Source organism: Drosophila rhopaloa, unplaced genomic scaffold, assembly GCF_018152115.1.
Source record: "Drosophila rhopaloa isolate 14029-0021.01 unplaced genomic scaffold, ASM1815211v1 contig_167, whole genome shotgun sequence".
Classification (NCBI taxonomy): domain Eukaryota; kingdom Metazoa; phylum Arthropoda; class Insecta; order Diptera; family Drosophilidae; genus Drosophila; species Drosophila rhopaloa.
This window is the reverse complement of record NW_025335047.1, coordinates 7443811-7463458: the sequence shown is the minus strand read 5'-3', so window position 1 is coordinate 7463458 and position 19648 is coordinate 7443811. Positions and strand designations below refer to the sequence as shown.

The following is a 19648-nucleotide window of genomic DNA, read 5'->3' as shown; positions in this document are numbered from 1 at the left end:
TCTATCGATGTTTCCAGAAGTTTGGCAACCATCGATTAAGTTGAGGCTGAAAATATCAATGCCGATTAAATCACTAACGCGTGAGAAACGCACTAACGCAATTTAGCAAAAACACACACTAAACTAATAGGGGGAATTCCCATTCATTCCGAAAAAGTTTCAAAAATTACAAAATCTTAGAAACCTTTAAACTTAAACCATTTGGTTTTATGGGCTTGATTTTAAATATTTGTAGGCTCCTTTAAGTCTATAAATAGGAAGCCCCCACATAAATGGTCTGAGTATCCACTAGCCCAAAAACTAAACGAATTGTTTTATTTATTCACAGGAAAAAGTGAAAATTGCACTCATGTTTAGGTTCTTAGAATAAAAAAACCGGTTTGGGTTTTTGTAGTAAATACTATTTTATTTGCTGGTCTATCAGTTTGTCTATTAATCTGAAATTAAACAAGAAATGCTTAATAAAACTTTTGAAAATGCGAGCAATAAGAAGGTCAGCAGATTAGAAAAGAGAAAAATGTATTCAGCATACCAATTCTATAGCCGGATAAAAATGTTGTCTTACCAAAACCAGGATTTCAATTACCTTACACAAGAACTTACTTCGGTGAATACTCATCGGAGAACTGTTGTTTTATGAAAAGTTTGAAAATCTAAAAAACCCTTAAAATTGTAGTTTTAAAATATATTTAAGTCGTTTAATCAATTGATTTATTAAAGCATAATTTTAAATGAGTTTTGCTTTAATAATTTTATTTATTATTAGTGCCTTTAGAGTAGTTTATTTTAAAAGTATGTGTGTCTTCGTTTCTATTTAGGAAATTATACTTAGATCTATGTATATTTACAAGTATAATTTCCGAATCCGAACCTATTAACCTGAATAACTCAGATATTTCGACAATGCATCTAAATAGATATTATTAATGATACATTTATCGAGTAAGCTCATTGGCACTACTTTCGTACATATTAGTCGAGTATTCATCCATTGCTAAATGATTATTACTTTCGACCATAACCGAATCAATATTGCTGTAGTCCTTAGACGTTTTACTTAAACCATCACTTCCGCAAAAAGGAAGACAACCTATTCGGCCGATATCGTTTGGATTGTTCGAATCATGGGGATTTTCAGCCCCCGGGGGCATACTGGAGCAGTGTTGGGGACAATTGTCGCAGGGATTTTTGTCAGTAGACACTCCATTGCCAGATTGGCAGGAGTTTGGGGAGGAGGATGGATCGTATTTCCGGGGACGCCCTCTCGACAAGTGCCGCCTTTTGACAAACTCATTATCGTCGACCATCCAAAACGAGCCGAAGTCATCCTCGTATCGTACAAAGCACTTATGCAAGGATAGGTTTGTTCGAATCGCGTTCTTCATAAGTTATTAATTGTATTATAATTTTTTATTGGATAAACCAAGAGCACCAACAAGAGTCAATAACAGGAAAACGCATCATCGGGAAAGGAAGAAAAAGTTCGTTGAGAAAAGAATGTTAGTTTATTTGGCTTCTTTAAATATTTTCGTAGAGTGTTTCCGCAACATGTTGACTCATTTTCCTAGCCTTCACTATCTCCATTATTCACGGACAGACATTAAAACTGATGAGCGGACGGACACCATTTAGGGATTGTAATCACGGCAATGATCCACAATACCTGCTGTAAAAAATGTTTATTATGTCGTAGTATTCATTTGTAACCGTGTAATATAAGTCATCTTAATAGGCATGCATTTAATGGCATATATTTACTAACAGAGCAAAGTGGAAGTAAGTTGGAGCAAAGTAAGTATTAATCTATTTAAGACCCACATACCCAATGTTCATAGCTACAAAATAGTTTGTGTCCGGCGAATTGGTAGCACCTGTTAGGTTGTTACCAATGCCAGCAGTGCGCTGAGGTCGTCTTTTGTAAAACTCAATTTCGTCAACAGTCCAAACTGCGCCTTTCACATTCTCAACACGCATAAAGCACTTATGAAGAGACAGGTTATGCCGAACTGCGTTCTAATGGTGTATATTATCAGTTAGCATTGGCCCATCTTTATGTATTTAACTTAAGATACATTTATAATATATTTATGTGCAATTTAAAAAAAAAACTAAGAGTATAGTTTTATTTGAATATCTTACCTTATCTGAGAACTCTCATGTATACTGAGACTTTATATTTTAACTAGGACATATTAAGGGGATAGGCATATGGAAAACGAATATTAGGGCGAAAAGAAAACGGACCAGCTAATAAAGCCAATCAGACAAACGAACCAGAAAACAGACGGACAATCAATTATAATCAATTATAAAACACTTAATTTAAATAAACGGTAATTAATATAAACAAGGTTTAAAACGAGTTTGTTTACCTTCCACGTGGCCGCGTTGCGCCGAAAGTAGCAAAATGTATTCTGGAACCAATTATAAATTTCGTTCAGAGTTAGCTGTTTGTCTGGAGAGTCGATGATGGACTGCAAATATATTTCAATATATAATAAAGGACTTATAAGGTAGGCACACAGAAATCCACATTCGGTTTTACATTTCCCAAAAAAGTATACATCATTACTTGAAATTACCTGTCTTATGAGGGAAGCATAAGTGAATGGAGGTCGTACATCAGCATTTTTGTAAAATTCTCTATTCCGATGAATTTCTGAAAATTTGAATTCTTATTATATGTCTTCCAGAAGCACAAACAGGGAAAATATTAAAAAGGATCAGATCGGAATTGTTCCTTACCCTGTTGTACATCAAGCCCAGCTCTTTCAAGCATATACGGTAATCCTAAAATTACACAATTATGTCTTGTAATTATACCCAATATATGTTCCAGAATAATTTCTGCTCACCACCATTGATGGAAAATGAATTTTTGTCGTGACTTCTTTTTTTGATTGAACATAGGTTGGTGGAATTAACCATTGGTAGATTAAGGGAGCTCGGAGAGTTCGTTTGACGGATAGGTCGACCTATGCTATTTATAGTGAGGGGACTTCTGCAAAACTTTCCCTCTCTTCCGGGTACGTCCTAAGATTAAATAATATTTATTATTCATATTATGAACATTCATTAGCTATTTGGATATGAATTTTAAGAAGGACTCACCTTTCGATCAATTTTGGTGGGTGATAAAAGTTGCTTGGACAGATATAAGTGATGCATCATTGCCTGCAAGCGATCTCTTTCTTTTTGAAGGTGGGATTCTAGCTGGGAAACAACTTGCATTTGAACTCGAGCCTGAGCGGTTGATCGATCATCCAATCCGTGCTCAGTGTTCAGATGCCTGGAACAGGGTTTCATTACCATGATTTTCTCATTATATTTTCTACAAATTTAAGGAACCTACTTGACAAATGATGTGATATCTTCCAGATCCATTTCGCAACCGGGCCAGCGACAAATGCCATGCGCAAATAGAGGATGATAATACTTGCGCATGGCGAATTCGTCATGCATATAGCTAAAATCATTACTACACACTTCATTATCTTTTGACCTTAAAAACCTTTCGGCATCGGAAAACATGAGCTTCTCCTGCTCCGAAATGAACTCTGGGACATTGTAGAAGCCAAGATCGGGCACTGGAGCCATCATGTGTTGGCCCTGTATGTGCATGTGGGGATTGGATTCGTGCTGAGCCGTCGATGAAGATTCATCTATGCTCGAGGCCGGAGAGCTGCACTTTACTACATGTGAGGCAAAGGCGATCGAGCTATTCAAAAAGCCCGTCTGCGGAAAACAGTTGCTCTTGACGGCATCTGTGCAAATATCTGGTATGGAAATATGGTGGCGCGATTTGACTGATATTTCCTTCTGAATGGAGCCCTTAAAGTCGGATTCCTTTACGTCTTCAGAATATTCGTCCTCATGTATCCGATGCATGTTGAACTCTGAAATTTATAATCGTTAGGAATGAATCTATTTGAATGAGCGAAAGTGAAGAAACTCAACTACCATGTTTGTCCTTCTGTTTCAATTCTTATTAGCCCGAATCTACTAGAGGAAACTTGGGATTCATAGAACAAAAAATATCTTTTGATCCTATTCAACATTCTTTTTTGAGAGATTGTTAGAAGCATTGTATTGTACACAATTAATCAATCAAGACAAAATGATACAGAAATGATCTCTCTTTTATCTAAGGTGCTAAAATCTTTATTAACTAGGTTGCTTCTTCTGTTAAATGTCCAGCTACGCCTTTTAAGATTTTAGGAAGTACTGTATAATTAAACTACTTTTAAGTGAAAATCCGAATCCGAAAACTGGCAACTCAAAATAAAGAAGCCCAAGCTATTCTTAACATATTTATAATGTTATTGGGCAATCCAAAATTCGTATCTTTCCTTTGTAAATACCAACATTGGACGCCTTGTCTCTGAAATCGGTGACTACTTACCAGTCTTGACCAAAGTTATTAACTTTACAAACCCCATTTGTTTAAAGCCTACATTTCTTCAATAAAAAGTAAGCTATTTAAATGCAATAATCATTATTATAACCCGATGGAGCTCCTTTGCTCCAATCTAAGTTAATTTGCTTGGTGTATGTATATTTAACTTGTTGTTAAATAGACAAACAATCAAGGTGCAAAATTCGATTATGCAGGTGCAGTTATCCTGTAACGACAAGGTCAATTGTTATAGAAAGATATTTATAGACATTTATCTGGAATTAATATATAAATGTTCGTACTGGAGGTTTTATATTTGTATTAATTTGAATTCACAAAACGTGACCGAGAGCTTTATAAAGGGTCTTACGGACGGACGAAACAAACGGACAGACCGACGGACAGATTTATGGACAGTTTGACGGACAGACTGATGGACAGACGGACGGACAGACTTACGGACAGTTTGACGGACAGACTATCGGACAGATCGGCGGACAGATTAACAGACGGACAGATTAAAAGGCAGATATACGAAGAAATTGGCAACAGACTGACGGACAGATCGACGTATGTATAAACAGACAGACTGACGGACAAGTGGTCATGAAATCGGAAAGGACTTTAAAGATAAACCTAAAAGGAAATTGGAGTGGCTTAATATTGGGACATAGCGGTCGAAAGTGATAGGATGGGAAACGCTATATTGTTTAATAAATACAAAATCGCTTGATGTCATTACCAAAAGTATTAAATAGTCAAATATATTCCTGTAATGTGTAATGGTTATTGTGTTACCTGAAAAAAATATTTTTTTGATATACTTACAATTAGAAAAGAGACAAAATAGTTATGGATCAATATAGGTAAAATTCCCAATAAATATGTATAAATAACATTAAGGTGGATTCTTAAAATGTAAAATATGAAATATTTGGCTGGCTTTAGCCGCTAGATTAATTAATGTTATAATTCCCATCTCAGATTGTTATTAATAATAATTATTGTTATTATTGATAACTTTCTTTGACTCTGGAATTTCTTCGTTTAGTGTTTGCATGTATATGTGTGAAGACAAAAGATGTCAGGTGTATATATATATATATGTATGTACATATAGCAGTAAGAAATGTATTATAAGTCTGTAAGTATCACATAGTCGGTGCACTCGACTATAGCGTTTTTTTATATACTATATCCTTTATAGTATTGTTAATAAAGACATTGTTTTAACTAGAATATACTTAGAGGTTTTGTTTTTCGTTGGAACAACTAGCTTGGGAGCATTGATTATTCCAAATCAGTATTTGGGTAGATAAAATATTCATCCTATATAAGTATACTTATTTTAAATGTGTGTAGGGTGCTGTCTTAACAACTATAACATTACAAATTTTTTTCTGGGTCTACAATTCCTAAAATATTTTTAAAAGGTTATCAGACTAGGCTCCTGCGTTAAAAATACATACATACACATACAATTTTGCAGACAAAAGTGAATGCAAATTTCTATGTGTATTTACAATTAAATAACATTCACTGAAAGTTTCAAACAACAACATATATTTAACAACAACGAAAATTGTAAATACACTATAATATAGAACAAAGAAATTTTAATTAACTATCTTAAGAATAATTTTCGCTGCTACTCCTGAAGAGGTACGTCTTGAATTACGGAATTTGCGAAAAATATGTGTACACATTTTTGCGCATGCGTTTAGAAATGCAAACTTAAGCCCCTATCAAACATTACGATTTAAATAAACAGTCTGCCTTAAATTGCAAAGTTTTTTTCACAAGGTCAACAAAATAATTATAATAAAATGTTCGAAAAATGGATTTGCAAATAACTGGACTGCTAGGCTCATAAGATTTCTTGCCGACATCTACTTTCAAAGCGGCATACATCTAAATGTTTGTAGTTTAATACTCTAAAAATCTGTGTTTAAATATTGGTTTGTATTTTTGAGTCGATTTTTTATAATTTTAAATTAAATTATCGAAAAATGATTTTGCAGAAAAGTGTCGAATAACTGCACTTTTATTCTCATAACTTTTCTTAAAGTCATTTGATTTTAAAGTGGCATACTTTAAAATGATTGTGGTTCAATTCTCTAAAAATTTGTGTCAAATTTAGGTTTGTAATTTTGGGTTGATTTTTCGTCATTTTGACAGTATTTCCCCTTTCCAAATTGGCGGAAAATGGGTATGCAGAAAAGTGACCAATAACTGCACTTCCAACCCCATAACTTTTCGTATAGTCATTCGATTTCAAAGTGGCATACCTTAAAATGATTGTGGTTCAATTCTCTAAAAAACTGCATACTCAGTTTGGTTTGTATTTTTGGGTCGATTCTTCATCATTTTTATAATGTTACCCCTTTTCGAATTTTGGAAAAATGGCTTTGCAGAAAAGTGTCCAAAAACAGCACTTCTAAGCCCATAACTTTTGTTACCGACTTCCGATTTCAAAGTGGCATACTTCAAAATAATTGTGGTTGAATTCTCTAAAAAACTGTATACTCAGTTTAATTTGTAATTTTGGGTCGATTTTTCATCATTTTTATAGTGTTACCCCTTTTCGAATTTTGGAAAAATGGCTTTTCAGAAAAGTGTCCAAAAACAGAACTTCTAAGCCCATAACTTTTGTTACCGACATCCGATTTCAAAGTGGCATACTTCAAAATAATTGTGGTTGAATTCTCTAAAAAACTGAATACTCAGTTTGGTTTGTATTTTTGGGTCGATTTTTCATCATTTTTATAATGTTACCCCTTTTCGAATTTTGGAAAAATGGCTTTGCAGAAAAGTGTCCAAAAACAGAACTTCTAAGCCCATAACTTTTGTTACCGACATCCGATTTCAAAGTGGCATACTTCAAAATAATTGTGGTTGAATTCTCTAAAAAACTGTATACTCAGTTTAATTTGTAATTTTGGGTCGATTTTTCATCATTTTTATAAGTTACCCCTTTTCGAATTTTGGAAAAATGGCTTTGCAGAAAAATGTCCAAAAACTGCACTTCTAAGCCCATAACTTTTGTTACCGACATCCGATTCCAAAGTGACATACTTCAAAATGATTCTGGTTTAATTCTCTAAAAAACTGTATACTCAGTTTGATTTGTATTTTTGGGTCGATTTTTCATCATTTTTATAATGTTACCCCTTTTCGAATTTTGGAAAAATGGCTTTGCAGAAAAGTGTCCAAAAACAGCACTTCTAAGCCCATAACTTTTGTTACCGACATCCGATTTCAAAGTGGCATACTTCAAAATAATTGTGGTTGAATTCTCTAAAAAACTGCATACTCAGTTTAATTTGTAATTTTGGGTCGATTTTTCATCATTTTTATAGTGTTACCCCTTTTCGAATTTTGGAAAAATGGCTTTGCAGAAAAATGTCCAAAAACAGCACTTCTAAGCCCATAACTTTTGTTACCGACTTCCGATTTCAAAGTGGCATACTTCAAAATAATTGTGGTTGAATTCTCTAAAAAACTGTATACTCAGTTTAATTTGTAATTTTGGGTCGATTTTTCATCATTTTTATAATGTTACCCCTTTTCGAATTTTGGAAAAATGGCTTTGCAGAAAAATGTCCAAAAACTGCACTTCTAAGCCCATAACTTTTGTTACCGACATCCGATTCCAAAGTGGCATACTTCAAAATGATTCTGGTTTAATTCTCTAAAAAACTGTATACTCAGTTTGATTTGTATTTTTGGGTCGATTTTTCATCATTTTTATAATGTTACCCCTTTTCGAATTTTGGAAAAATGGCTTTGCAGAAAAGTGTCCAAAAACAGCACTTCTAAGCCCATAACTTTTGTTATCGACTTCCGATTTCAAAGTGGCATACTTCAAAATAATTGTGGTTGAATTCTCTAAAAAACTGTATACTCAGTTTAATTTGTAATTTTGGGTCGATTTTTCATCATTTTTATAATGTTACCCCTTTTCGAATTTTGGAAAAATGGCTTTGCAGAAAAATGTCCAAAAACTGCACTTCTAAGCCCATAACTTTTGTTACCGACATCCGATTCCAAAGTGGCATACTTCAAAATGATTCTGGTTTAATTCTCTAAAAAACTGTATACTCAGTTAGATTTGTATTTTTGGGTCGATTTTTCATCATTTTTATAGTGTTACCCCTTTTCGAATTTTGGAAAAATGACTTTGCAGAAAAGGGTCCAAAAACTGCACTTCTAAGCCCATAACTTTTCTTTCAGACATCCGGTTTTAAAGTGGCATACTTCAAAATGATTGTGATGTAATTCTCTAAAAATCTGTATACTCATCTTGGTTTGTATTTTGGGGTCGATTTTTGCTCATTTTAATGCTGTTACCCCTTTCCAAATTTTCGGAAAATGGCTTTGCAGAAAAGTGACCAAAAACCTGCACTTCTAAGCTCATAACTTTTCTTACAGAAATCCGATTTCAAAGTGGCATACCTCCAAATGATTGTGGTTTAATCCTCTAAAAATCTGTATTTTCAGTTTATTTTTTATTTTTGGGTCGATTTTTCGTCCTTTTTAATGGTGTTACCCCTTTCCAAATTTTCCAAAAAAAAAGCCTTTGCGGAAAAGTGATTAAAAACTGCACTTCTAGGCTCATAACATTTCTTACACACATCCGATTTCCAAGTGGAATACTTATAAATGGTCGTATTTTAATTCTCTAAAATCTGCGTTTGGCCTGATTTTTCGTTATTTTTTATGAAGTAACCCCTTTTCAAATTTTCGAAAATTGGGTGCCAAAAAACTGCACATCTTAGGCCCTAACATTTCTTACAGATTTCCAAAATGATTTTTTAAAGAAATATTAAAATAAAACTAAATCAAGCTTTTTGTGTTAAACCTTTTTTATTGCCAGAGTTTATGCTTTTGTGTTTGGTAGAAATAAAGTGATGTGTAAAGAGTTTACAGGACCTTTGAAGATTTCGTTTGTGCGGCTTACGCTTAGTATTCCTCGTCCTCGCCCAGCTCGGTGGTGGAGTCGATGCCCACCTCCTCGTAGTCCTTCTCGAGGGCGGCCAGATCCTCGCGGGCCTCGGCGAACTCGCCCTCCTCCATGCCCTCGCCCACGTACCAGTGGACGAAGGCCCTCTTGGCGTACATCAGGTCGAACTTGTGGTCCAGACGAGCCCAGGCCTCGGCGATGGCCGTGGTGTTGGACAGCATGCAGACGGCGCGCTGCACCTTGGCCAGATCCCCGCCAGGAACGACGGTGGGGGGCTGGTAGTTGATGCCTACCTTGAAGCCGGTGGGACACCAGTCCACAAACTGGATGGAGCGCTTGGTCTTGATGGTGGCAATCGCCGCGTTCACATCCTTGGGCACCACGTCACCGCGGTAGAGCATGCAGCAGGCCATGTACTTGCCCCGCCGGGGATCACACTTCACCATCTGGTTGGCGGGCTCGAAGCAGGCGTTGGTGATCTCGGCCACGGTCAGCTGCTCGTGGTAGGCCTTCTCCACGGAAATGACGGGCGCGTATGTGGCCAACGGGAAATGGATGCGTGGGTAGGGCACCAAATTGGTCTGGAACTCGGTCAGATCCACATTGAGGGCGCCATCGAAGCGCAACGAGGCCGTAATGGAGGAAACGATCTGACCAATTAGGCGGTTGAGGTTCATGTAGGTGGGTCGCTCGATATCCAAGTTGCGGCGGCAGATGTCGTAGATTGCCTCGTTGTCAACCATAAATGCACAATCCGAGTGCTCCAGCGTTGTGTGGGTGGTTAAGATCGAATTGTACGGCTCGACCACAGCTGTGGAGACCTAACAGGAAGTTTTCGAACCATTAATTAACTCATCTCTTCAAGACTTATTTTCTACGACTCTAATAAAATTAGGTAATCAGTTTTACACTCAACAAAAATGAACTCTATATTTCTTAAGTTGCTTACAAGAATTTAAATTTATAAATCCAAGAAAAAAGATGTTGAGACATTTTGAGAAAAGGAAAAAACGCCCTTTCTCTTCGAAATGCTAGTGTTATATTTTGAGAAGTACAGAGGTTCAACTGCACTTTCTTTGTTTTATATAAAAGGAAACTTACTTGAGGGGCTGGGTAGATCGAGAACTCCAGCTTCGACTTCTTTCCGTAGTCGACGGAGAGACGCTCCATCAGCAGCGAGGTGAAGCCGGAGCCAGTGCCTCCGCCGAAGGAGTGGAAGACCAGGAATCCCTGCAGTCCGGTGCACTGATCCGCCAGCTTGCGAATCCTGTCCAGGACCAAGTCCACGATCTCCTTTCCGATGGTGTAGTGGCCACGGGCGTAGTTGTTGGCCGCGTCCTCCTTGCCGGTGATCAGTTGCTCCGGGTGGAACAGCTGGCGATAGGTTCCGGTGCGGACCTCGTCCACCACAGTGGGCTCCAGATCGACGAACACGGCACGGGGCACATGCTTGCCAGCTCCGGTCTCGCTGAAGAAGGTGTTGAAGGAGTCGTCGCCACCACCCACGGTTTTGTCGGAGGGCATATGGCCATCGGGCTGGATGCCGTGCTCCAGGCAGTACAGTTCCCAGCAGGCATTACCGATCTGCACACCAGCTTGTCCAATGTGAACCGAAATACATTCCCTCTAAAAGATAAATCAGTGTTTAGTCATTCATGCGTTTCCATTAAATGGCAGCTTCATATCGTTGGACTTTAAACAATTTAGAAATATCATTTAGGATATCCGGTTGTGTATATATCACTTGAAATTTAAGTTGCATTCCATATGACCATCTGTTGGTAATATTGTTGATATCTTATAAGCTATAACATTTGGGAATCTAAAACGTTGTGGAAACTTATTCTGCCCTTAAAAACTTGTTTAACGAGGTCACACAATAAAGGATACTAACTTCTTCAAAGCTATTATTTTTGGATTAAAAACCAGGACCCTGAAGGATCTTCAAAGTCCTATTAGATTTCAGGATATTTATTGTCCTTACCATTTTGATAAATAAGTTAGGATGAACTTTAAAACAGCAGGTTTAGCGTACGAAAGTCCTAGCACTTGTCTGTGATGCGACACAGCTGGGAGTCAACTAACCGAAACTTAGCGATACGCGTTCTTTTATAAGCCCCCAAAGACATCTGTGTGGGGCAAACTATATGTGGATGTGTCGTACTCATCGACTTAAGTGGTGCCGATTCGAATTTCAAACCCAACCCACCCAACCACACATGCTTAAGATGTCGCTTGATCGAATTCTGTTTTCTTTTTTGTGTGTTTATGCTTCGATTGAACTCCCATTGTGTTCTTTGCAATTTGCAGCTGTAAGTTGATGGCAAAATTTGAGATTAATTATCCATTAAAACTTTGTTTAGATTTGCAAAATAGTATTCAAATTTATGAAGAACTTACATTTCCAGTAAAGAAGGTGGCAATGTAACCAAACATTTATGTCTCCAAATCAGGCTCATACATATATTCATGGGTACTTAGCTAATTATTTTTGTTGCATGTATAATTGAACTATCATAAAATAATATTATTACTGAAAATTCAATATAAATAACAAAAATAATCGAATTGGGTGCCTAGCCCGCAAGTTCTTTTTGTGACCACTCAACCAATTAGGCATGGACATATTGGGAATATAGACACAAATTAAGATTTATACTGTCCACACCCAGAAAAACTAACTAAAGTTAAAAATAAAGAATTTTTGAAATAGGGCTTTATAGACAGCACTCACTTTTCATATATCTTGAAGGTCACTCGTATAATAACTTTAATAAAATTCTTTTTTCAGGAAGATACAATTTTTTCCCATTTGAACAAGTCTATGAAATCTTCTAAAGATTCTTAATAAATTAAGAGCTGTAATTTGAATGTGCTCCAGTTTTTAAAGAGAAATCGAATCCGAATGAAACTTTGTACATTTGTATGTTATTTGAGAATAATATTTGTATACAAATGTGTCAGATTCAGATTGCAATGACTAACAAAAAATGGAATGAAATTAAGTTTTGATAAGAGCAAACACATCTTGAAGGGCAATTAGAGTTCCATAATATTTAAATCAAAAGTTAAGTAATCAAATCCAACAAATTGACAAATAACACAATTTACAACATCTGTTAGCATTGCCTTAGATTTCACATTCGATTAAAACAATCCTTTACTTTTAATTTATTTTTATTTATAACTTAGATATTATAATACTGCTCACAGTAGTTTTACGCTAAGTTCCTAATATATATGGTATTTTTAAATATAAGTATTATGTAAGTTCGACCAGTATAAAATAAATATTTGAAAATAAATGCCGGCCAGCGTTGTGAAAAAAATTTGGAATTATTCCTTATTTCGTCGTCACACTGGGATGGTTTATATTTGAGCAAGTTATATAAAATTTATTTATCATCACGAACATATACAGACATTATTATGAATGTATTCAAAAAGCTGCCTTGGCATCCTTAGAAATGAGCAATTTTACATCAAATTTAATTTGACTAAACTTATTTTTGGTGCATTTGTTTAGAAACTTACATACAACAAATTTAAGTTTTATATGACTAAATTATCCGAGACTATAGTTGCCTAGGAATGTAGTTTAAAATGAAGGATAGTCGAGTTGGAATCATTGGTTACTTAAACACAAATTATAACAATAATATTAAAAAGTCTTTTTACTTAGCATAACAAAAACTATGGCCGTCATGAGTCACCGCATACATTTTGAATTATCCTTATGTCTTGAAATTCTCAATATGTTTTGATAATGCAATAAAAACAAACATATTTTTACACCATTGCTTTCTAAATAAATATAATATCAACACAATCGTCTTATGTATCAAACCCAGTCTATAAATTCGTTTGATGCCAATATATTGGTTAGGTATTTTTAAAAACTGCTGTAAAAGTATTTGCATTGGCCACTCGTAAACCTCTGTTCCGCTTTCACAATTAAAGTTTTAAAACCTATTAGTTATTACATTGGATATTGATTTCGTATAACTTATAATTAACAACGTTTAAAACTAACATTTATTTTGGCCGAAAATAATTGATCTCTCCAGAATATTGTTTTCAATAATAAAGTGGTATAAAAAGTTTATTCTATTGAGTTCGAAATGCAGAATACAGAAAATTGTAAGTCCTAATCACAGGGGCGTGTCGAAAACCCTGTGGAATTTCTATAGTCATACGGTGCTGTCGCGCTTTATCATTAATGGAGTTTGGACGGTGACCTCGTCGTCGGAAAGGTTTTGTTCGGCGGCGTGGATTCCCTCGCTGGCGATTCCGATGCAGACCCTACCGCACTGGGCCTGGTTCATGTGGTGCAGGGCGATGGTTCTGCCGTGGGGATGTGGCTGGGGCAGTGGGTTCGACGACGAGGCCATGGAGCTGTTGGACGCCAGCGATGGCGAGGGCGCGTGTCCATGGAGCGGCTGCGTCGGGTTGTGGGCGTTGACATTGACCCTTCCCTGGGGAAAGGTCAGCTGGTGGAACGTGGAGGTCGGTCTCGCCCCGGTGATGTTGCAGTTGTAGTTGTTCCACACATTCTGCGATGACTGGCGCGGCAGGGTGCATTGCGAAATTGAGTTGGAATAGACGTGGGGCGTTACGTTCTGTTAAGAATTGGATTATGTTATAAAGTGTCCTTGGGCAGTAGGGTACCTAGGCTATCTCAAAGTGGATTGAATCTACACAATAAACTACATCCTGTACTCACAATTGATATTTCGCCCACTGAACTCTGGGCCTGGGCGTGCATTCCACTCCGCAGAGTGCAGTAACCAATTCCATGGGAGGCGCGCAGGGAAATCTCGGCAGCGGTTAAATGTGGCTGTTCATTAACAAAAATTCCACGATTGGGACTGCGGTTAGTGTCGATCGTTGATATCTGTTGCCTTTTCCTGATGCTTTCCGCCTGAAATTGTATGGATATTTAAACATTAGAAATCAAGAAACCGTGGTTTGTCATTCAAAGTACTTAACTTTCTCCCATCAAAGTTTATTAACTCAAACATTTAAATTGGTCCTTTAAAAACTAACACAAAACCAAAAACTTGTTCTTTAATTTATTGTTCATGGCTTTGCTAATTTTACCAATAACTTGGTTATATTGTACCTGTTCATCAGCTTCCACGGATTCAGGCACAACATCTGGATTCTTTTCATCGCAATCGTCAACCTCCTTGCTACCGGTACTCTTATCACTTGGTCCTGGCGATTCATCCCTGGATATATTCTCATTAGAGAGTTCCTTTTGACGCCTTCTCGATGTGGCGGTGCAGGGTATTCGAAGAGCTAGGATAATAGCCAGAACTGCGACCAGCACAGCTAGAGTCAATCCAATCGTAAGTGACACCACCGGCGAAAACAAGAGCTCTGCACGAAGATTATGAGCTGAAAGTTGATATAAAAGAATTATATATTATAAGTAAAATGGATACTTAAGTTGAAAATAACTCACTTTGTTCCGATGTCAGTTGTTTCTCGGGCATTCGGAGCATGGCAGCATTAACTATAGCTGGATCAGATCGACCTTTCGTATTGAACGCGTAGATATTAAGCCTATATATGCTTCCCGGACTTAAACCAGTCACCGTAAACTTTGGAGTAGTCGATGTGATGTTGGCCTTAATTTCCTAAAAAAAAGAATTAACATTAGACCACTCATTTTTAATTCTTTTCAGCCATTTCCGTCATACTTGTGTGTAAGAATCCAGCAGTTCCAAGTTGAAATTTTGTGGCAACCCGCCATTGAAACCATCGCTACAAGTCACGGTTAACGATGTCATGGATATATTGATTACTGTACAGTTATGTACTTTTTCCGGTCGACCTTAAAATATAAAAATAAATAAACAAAAATATTAGACTTTATACTGTAAATAAAGGAAAGTTAAAAGACTACGCACCTGCAGCGATAATATGATAGACACATGGAACTCGCTGTTTACCAATTTTGTTTGACGCCAGACATAAAAGGGTTCCATAATCCAGTTCAGTTATGGGTGTATATGTTACAATGGAGTTGGTGCCTAAAAAATACATTATTAAGCATTTTTATATAGTGAAGATAATACAAATATAACTTACCAGAGCGAATAATGTGATTTGTGGCCACATCAATACTTTCGGCAGAATTATTAAATGTCCAACTGAATTCAACTTCTCGTGGATTGGCATCCACAGTGCACATGACCTTTGCGTCCTCTTGTTTTGCTATGCCATACACTTTCTTCTGGTTCTGTGCACACGTGGGAGCGTCTATAAAACAAGAACATAAAGAACGCACCATAAAAACATTAATTATCTCTTAAAGCCAGATTTTAATGAAAAAGAAATGGGGAAGAAAATAACATAAGCGCCATTATAATGTTGTTTTATTATTTATTTTGAGATTTCTTCTTTGATTTGTATTTAGAGTGAAAAGAAATCTGTCAATGAAATTAAAATTAAACTTTCAGCAGGCCATAACTAGGTTAAATAAAGTCAAAACCTAGAAAATTGTGATTTGGACAGCTTATTGAGCCAATTGAAATTGGTAATACAGGTTTTAAAGATTTAATAATTTATAGGAACTTTGTTAGATTTGAAGTTTATATGACTTACACAGAATGTTTAATGCAAAAGGAGCACTGATACCTTCACCTTCGGCATTAAAGCCGACACATGAATAGTTTCCGGCTGTGGCCCTCGTTACACCTTGCAAAACTAATGAATGGTTGCTTATTATGACGCCTTGTGAAATATTGTGGGACAGAGGTTGCTCCTGAATGAATTAAAAGAATTTAAAACATAAAACACATTTCAAATATTTCTTAAAACTTACATTGTGACGCCATTCAATGCGAAACACATTCGGATGAGCCATGACCAGGCAATCAAAGTACACATCTGTTCCTTCGCGCAAAGTACTCGGATCTAAAGATGTTCCTAGACGAACATATGCTTCGGGGACATCTATAAGCCAAGCATTTGTTAACTTCAATGAAAGCAAAATACAATTAGCAGTTATCTTACATTGAATATCTAGCTTCCAGCCATCTTCCAAAGGTTCGGAGGGAACAGCATGGTTGTAGGCCTTGCATGATAGATATTTCCCCGCATCAGATTTGCTTAGACTGATTGAAAGAGTACTCGTTGTCTGGTTTCCATCGCTTGAAGTCTATAAAACAGTTAAAATCAGTAGTGGACAAGCAATTGTAAGCTATTTAATTTGGGAGGATACGAATACTCACAGTTTCGGTAGTCTTTTCGAGCCGTATGCCATTTTGCCACCAAGTTATTACGGCAGGCGGTCTGGAGCCAGCACTTTGGCACAATAGATCGTATCTGCGTCCAGCAGACAATGGCTGATGTGCCCCCAACAGCCGGATATTTAAAGGGGCAACTAGGAATACAAAAAAAATGTTAAGTGTGTGCCATTTAATTCTCGGGACATCTAAACTAGTTATTTAAGGGTTCAATAGACTTACAGTTCATATCGATTTGAACTACTGCTTCGACAATGGGTGCTCTGGGATGACTTAATGCTCGGCAGGTGAGTCGAGAGTTAAGATCTTCCCGACCCAGCGATGGAAGTGTGATTTCGCACTCGATTATCTTCCCTCCAGCTAATTGGGCTAGTTCGCACGGAATTTCGAGACCATCTCTATACCAACTGATTGTGGGAGTTGGGTAGCCTAAAAGTTAAAAATAACGCCAAAAATTGAGTAACAACTCCCATAATTTGTACTTTCTCCACACTTACCTCCAATTACTTGACATTTTAGGGATACGATGTCGCCTTCACTATATGGTCCAACCACTGTAGACCGCTCAACATTAGAGCTGTCTCGAATAATAACTTGCTTTGGTGGAGCTAACGAAAAATATTACAATTATTATCCTCTCACCAATAATTTCTGGGAGTGAAACCATATAATAATACTTTTGAAATGTGACTACAGATACAGAAAATAATGGGGTTGTTAAGTCAATTACTTACATATGACATTGAGCCTAATTCGGCTATTTATGGTTTGCGCCTTTAGGAAGTCAACCCGGCATCTATAAGTGCCTGAATCGGAGGCTTGCGTATTTTGAATTGAAAGTTTTCCTGGTTCCTTGTCAAATATAAAATAAGCTCTATCTCCAAAGACAGAATCGTCTGACCATCTTTTTGGGGCCTTAGACACACCAGCTCTTATGTCGGTGCTAAAAAGTTAAACTTGTTTTGTAATAAATATACACAAAACTTGTGAAGTTAAATAAAAAACATTTAAGACATTATTGTACCAAAATAAATAGGTGAACTTAACACACTTTTTAACCAAAAACAAATGAACGTTTTTATGTTTTTTATTATCTAAATAAATTTACCTGTATATGGGAGTACCTTTGTCATCTCGGTACCACAAAATCAACACAGGTTCATCACCATCATATGTTGTTACATTGCATGGAAGATAAATATTTTCACCAACTAAGGATTCGATTTGGTGAATTGGTACTGAAAATGGAATAACAATTGTTCGATTGGTTTTAACTTGAAATTATTTTCATTTGTATTAAATTTTCCTGATTTCAAACTTACAAATTAAATAAGGTTTAGATATTTAAAAACCCATTAGAATTTCTTTGGGTCCGCGAAAGGATACGTCCTTTAAACTTAAGTAAAAATACATATTGATACTTGTAATTACCGGAATTACTATGACGGAAGCTGCAATTTAATATGTTTGTTCAAGCGTGACGTATGGTAGCCATTAATTAAATAACTATGTTGCTTGAAATAAAGCTTTAATATTTATTTAATCTTTTTTAAGCGGAGAGAGAATTTTGTATACATTATTTTACTAAAATTTATTAAAAACTGCCTACATTTTAAATCATCAAAACAAAATGAGGAACAAAAAGAATATAAAACATAGTTTAGTAATTAATATCTTAAGTTTTGACTTACCATCTTTACTTCCGTTGCTGGATTCAATAAGTTGAAGTGCTAGCATAAATAGCAGCAATAACTCCATGTTGGATTATTTTTTGGAATAGCAGTAATTAGTTGCCGTTTACATTTATTTTATTGTTTTCATTATCTAATCCACTATAAAACTATTTCGATTTGTATGTTTAATTGAGTAATAAGTTACATTTTATCATCTGAATTTTCACGGAAGATGAGCACACCAATACTTGTGCACGAACACTCAATTACACATATACACGGGATAAAACATTGTATGTATAACACATAGGTTTATATATTTTGCAGTAGTTGCGTATACTTAATATTAGGCATATTTTTAAGTATGGTCGATAAAATCGTACGTCACTGAGCACAGAAAACTGGTAAATTAAATATGGCAGACTCCTTGAATGGTCACGGATTTGATTTTATTTAATGTATGAGTATGTATGCGCGTATATCTTTTCGTATGCACTTGTATATGTTTGCCAAAATTCCAGGATACACTTTACTATTGCTTATTTTCATATGCGCACGTTCACAGGATTCCGATTGGGTAAACGAATAACACAAATGTATTCTGCAATGCCGAATTGAGTGGGCTATTTCAATAAAAGCCAAGATGTAAAATAACGAGCACTGCCAAAAAGTTATATTACTTTTCTAGCCGCGATGCGAAACTAACACGTCGAAATTCCATCGCACTACACCTGCAAACCTGGGCTGAAAAGCTTGTCGGCGGGCGCATGCGTTTCGCAGGAGCTTTTGATGTAAACATTGCAACTATGACCTTTGTCCATGTGTATGTACGTGCATCCGCTAGTCTCAATTTAATCATCTTTTTTTTCTTCCAAATATGAGTAGTAATTGGTCGGCTGCAAAACATGAAATTCGATTTGGAGTTCCCATTTATTTTTTTGCCTATCCAAGTGGTTGGCAAAGGACTTTATGTATTCACTTCACATCACCAAAAACCGCCGTCGAGTGGATTCTATTTTAAAAACAAGCTTAAAAGACACGGACACGTTCAGGTCCGACCTTTTAATGTACGTGCGTACATATACAGTGAAAGCTCTCCGGGCGGCCAGCTGCATCCGTTCTCTCGACTCCTATCGCTCAGATGAACGTCTTATCCTATTTGCCGGACAAAGAAACTAAAACTCTCGGAGTCCGCCCAATGTATCTAGTTGCTTTTCCACTGCGACTACAGATATCCGACGTTTCTTGGCGACAGAGGGGTTCAAATGGTTTAAAGTAGAATAAATAAGACTTGAATTTCTAGTCCTGAAAAATAGTGTTTCATTGTTAGTTATTTATTATAATTAAATAAAATTAATAT

The 19648-nt window shown here is 36.4% G+C and overlaps 3 protein-coding genes across 4 annotated transcripts; all 3 read right to left on the bottom strand.

Moving 5' to 3' along the window:
* Positions 1 to 1383: 1383 nt before the first annotated feature.
* Positions 1384 to 6062, bottom strand: LOC108042098 (forkhead box protein P1). 2 transcript variants are annotated; one of them, XM_017120229.2, is made up of 8 exons: positions 4403 to 6062; positions 3353 to 3896; positions 3112 to 3289; positions 2856 to 3033; positions 2746 to 2790; positions 2583 to 2659; positions 2373 to 2474; positions 1384 to 2013 (listed from the first exon to the last, which is right to left on the bottom strand). In XM_017120229.2, exons 1-8 carry the CDS (start codon positions 4437 to 4439, stop codon positions 1804 to 1806), a joined length of 1371 nt encoding a protein of 456 aa, XP_016975718.1. In that variant the 5' UTR covers positions 4440 to 6062; the 3' UTR covers positions 1384 to 1803. The 2 variants fall into 2 exon arrangements, with proteins under 2 accessions (XP_016975718.1, XP_016975716.1); XM_017120227.2 differs by having other exon boundaries at positions 2373 to 2659.
* Positions 6063 to 9243: 3181 nt separating this feature from the next.
* Positions 9244 to 11435, bottom strand: LOC108042083 (tubulin alpha-2 chain). The gene is made up of 3 exons (XM_017120204.2): positions 11344 to 11435; positions 10461 to 10985; positions 9244 to 10180 (listed from the first exon to the last, which is right to left on the bottom strand). Exons 1-3 carry the CDS (start codon positions 11344 to 11346, stop codon positions 9359 to 9361), a joined length of 1350 nt encoding a protein of 449 aa, XP_016975693.2. The 5' UTR covers positions 11347 to 11435; the 3' UTR covers positions 9244 to 9358.
* Positions 11436 to 12518: 1083 nt separating this feature from the next.
* Positions 12519 to 19346, bottom strand: LOC108042100 (hemicentin-1). Its single transcript, XM_017120232.2, has 16 exons — positions 18307 to 19346; positions 17724 to 17853; positions 17350 to 17558; positions 17113 to 17223; positions 16838 to 17044; positions 16601 to 16752; positions 16383 to 16527; positions 16192 to 16322; positions 15972 to 16131; positions 15456 to 15626; positions 15275 to 15397; positions 15065 to 15198; positions 14827 to 15001; positions 14482 to 14759; positions 14083 to 14280; positions 12519 to 13978 (listed from the first exon to the last, which is right to left on the bottom strand). The coding sequence occupies exons 1-16, from the start codon at positions 18371 to 18373 to the stop codon at positions 13550 to 13552; spliced, it is 2820 nt and encodes a 939-aa protein (XP_016975721.1). The 5' UTR covers positions 18374 to 19346; the 3' UTR covers positions 12519 to 13549.
* Positions 19347 to 19648: the final 302 nt, after the last annotated feature.

Bases quoted from the DNA above. Each gene is read 5' to 3' on its own strand.
- LOC108042098 (XM_017120227.2), bottom strand. From the start codon at position 4,439: ATGGGGTTTGTAAAGTTAATAACTTTGGTCAAGACTG. The intron at 3,034-3,111 runs GTGAGTCCTTCT...ATTTAATCTTAG, and splicing joins CCACCAAAATTGATCGAAAG to GACGTACCCGGAAGAGAGGG. The intron at 2,791-2,855 runs GTGAGCAGAAAT...GTGTAATTTTAG, and splicing joins TTCATTTTCCATCAATGGTG to GATTACCGTATATGCTTGAA.
- LOC108042083 (XM_017120204.2), bottom strand. The intron at 10,181-10,460 runs GTAAGTTTCCTT...ACTTCCTGTTAG, and splicing joins CGATCTACCCAGCCCCTCAA to GTCTCCACAGCTGTGGTCGA.
- LOC108042100 (XM_017120232.2), bottom strand. From the start codon at position 18,373: ATGGAGTTATTGCTGCTATTTATGCTAGCACTTCAACTTATTGAATCC. The intron at 16,753-16,837 runs GTAAGTCTATTG...TTGTATTCCTAG, and splicing joins AGTTCAAATCGATATGAACT to TTGCCCCTTTAAATATCCGG. The intron at 16,132-16,191 runs GTAAGTTTTAAG...TAATTCATTCAG, and splicing joins GCATTGAATGGCGTCACAAT to GAGCAACCTCTGTCCCACAA.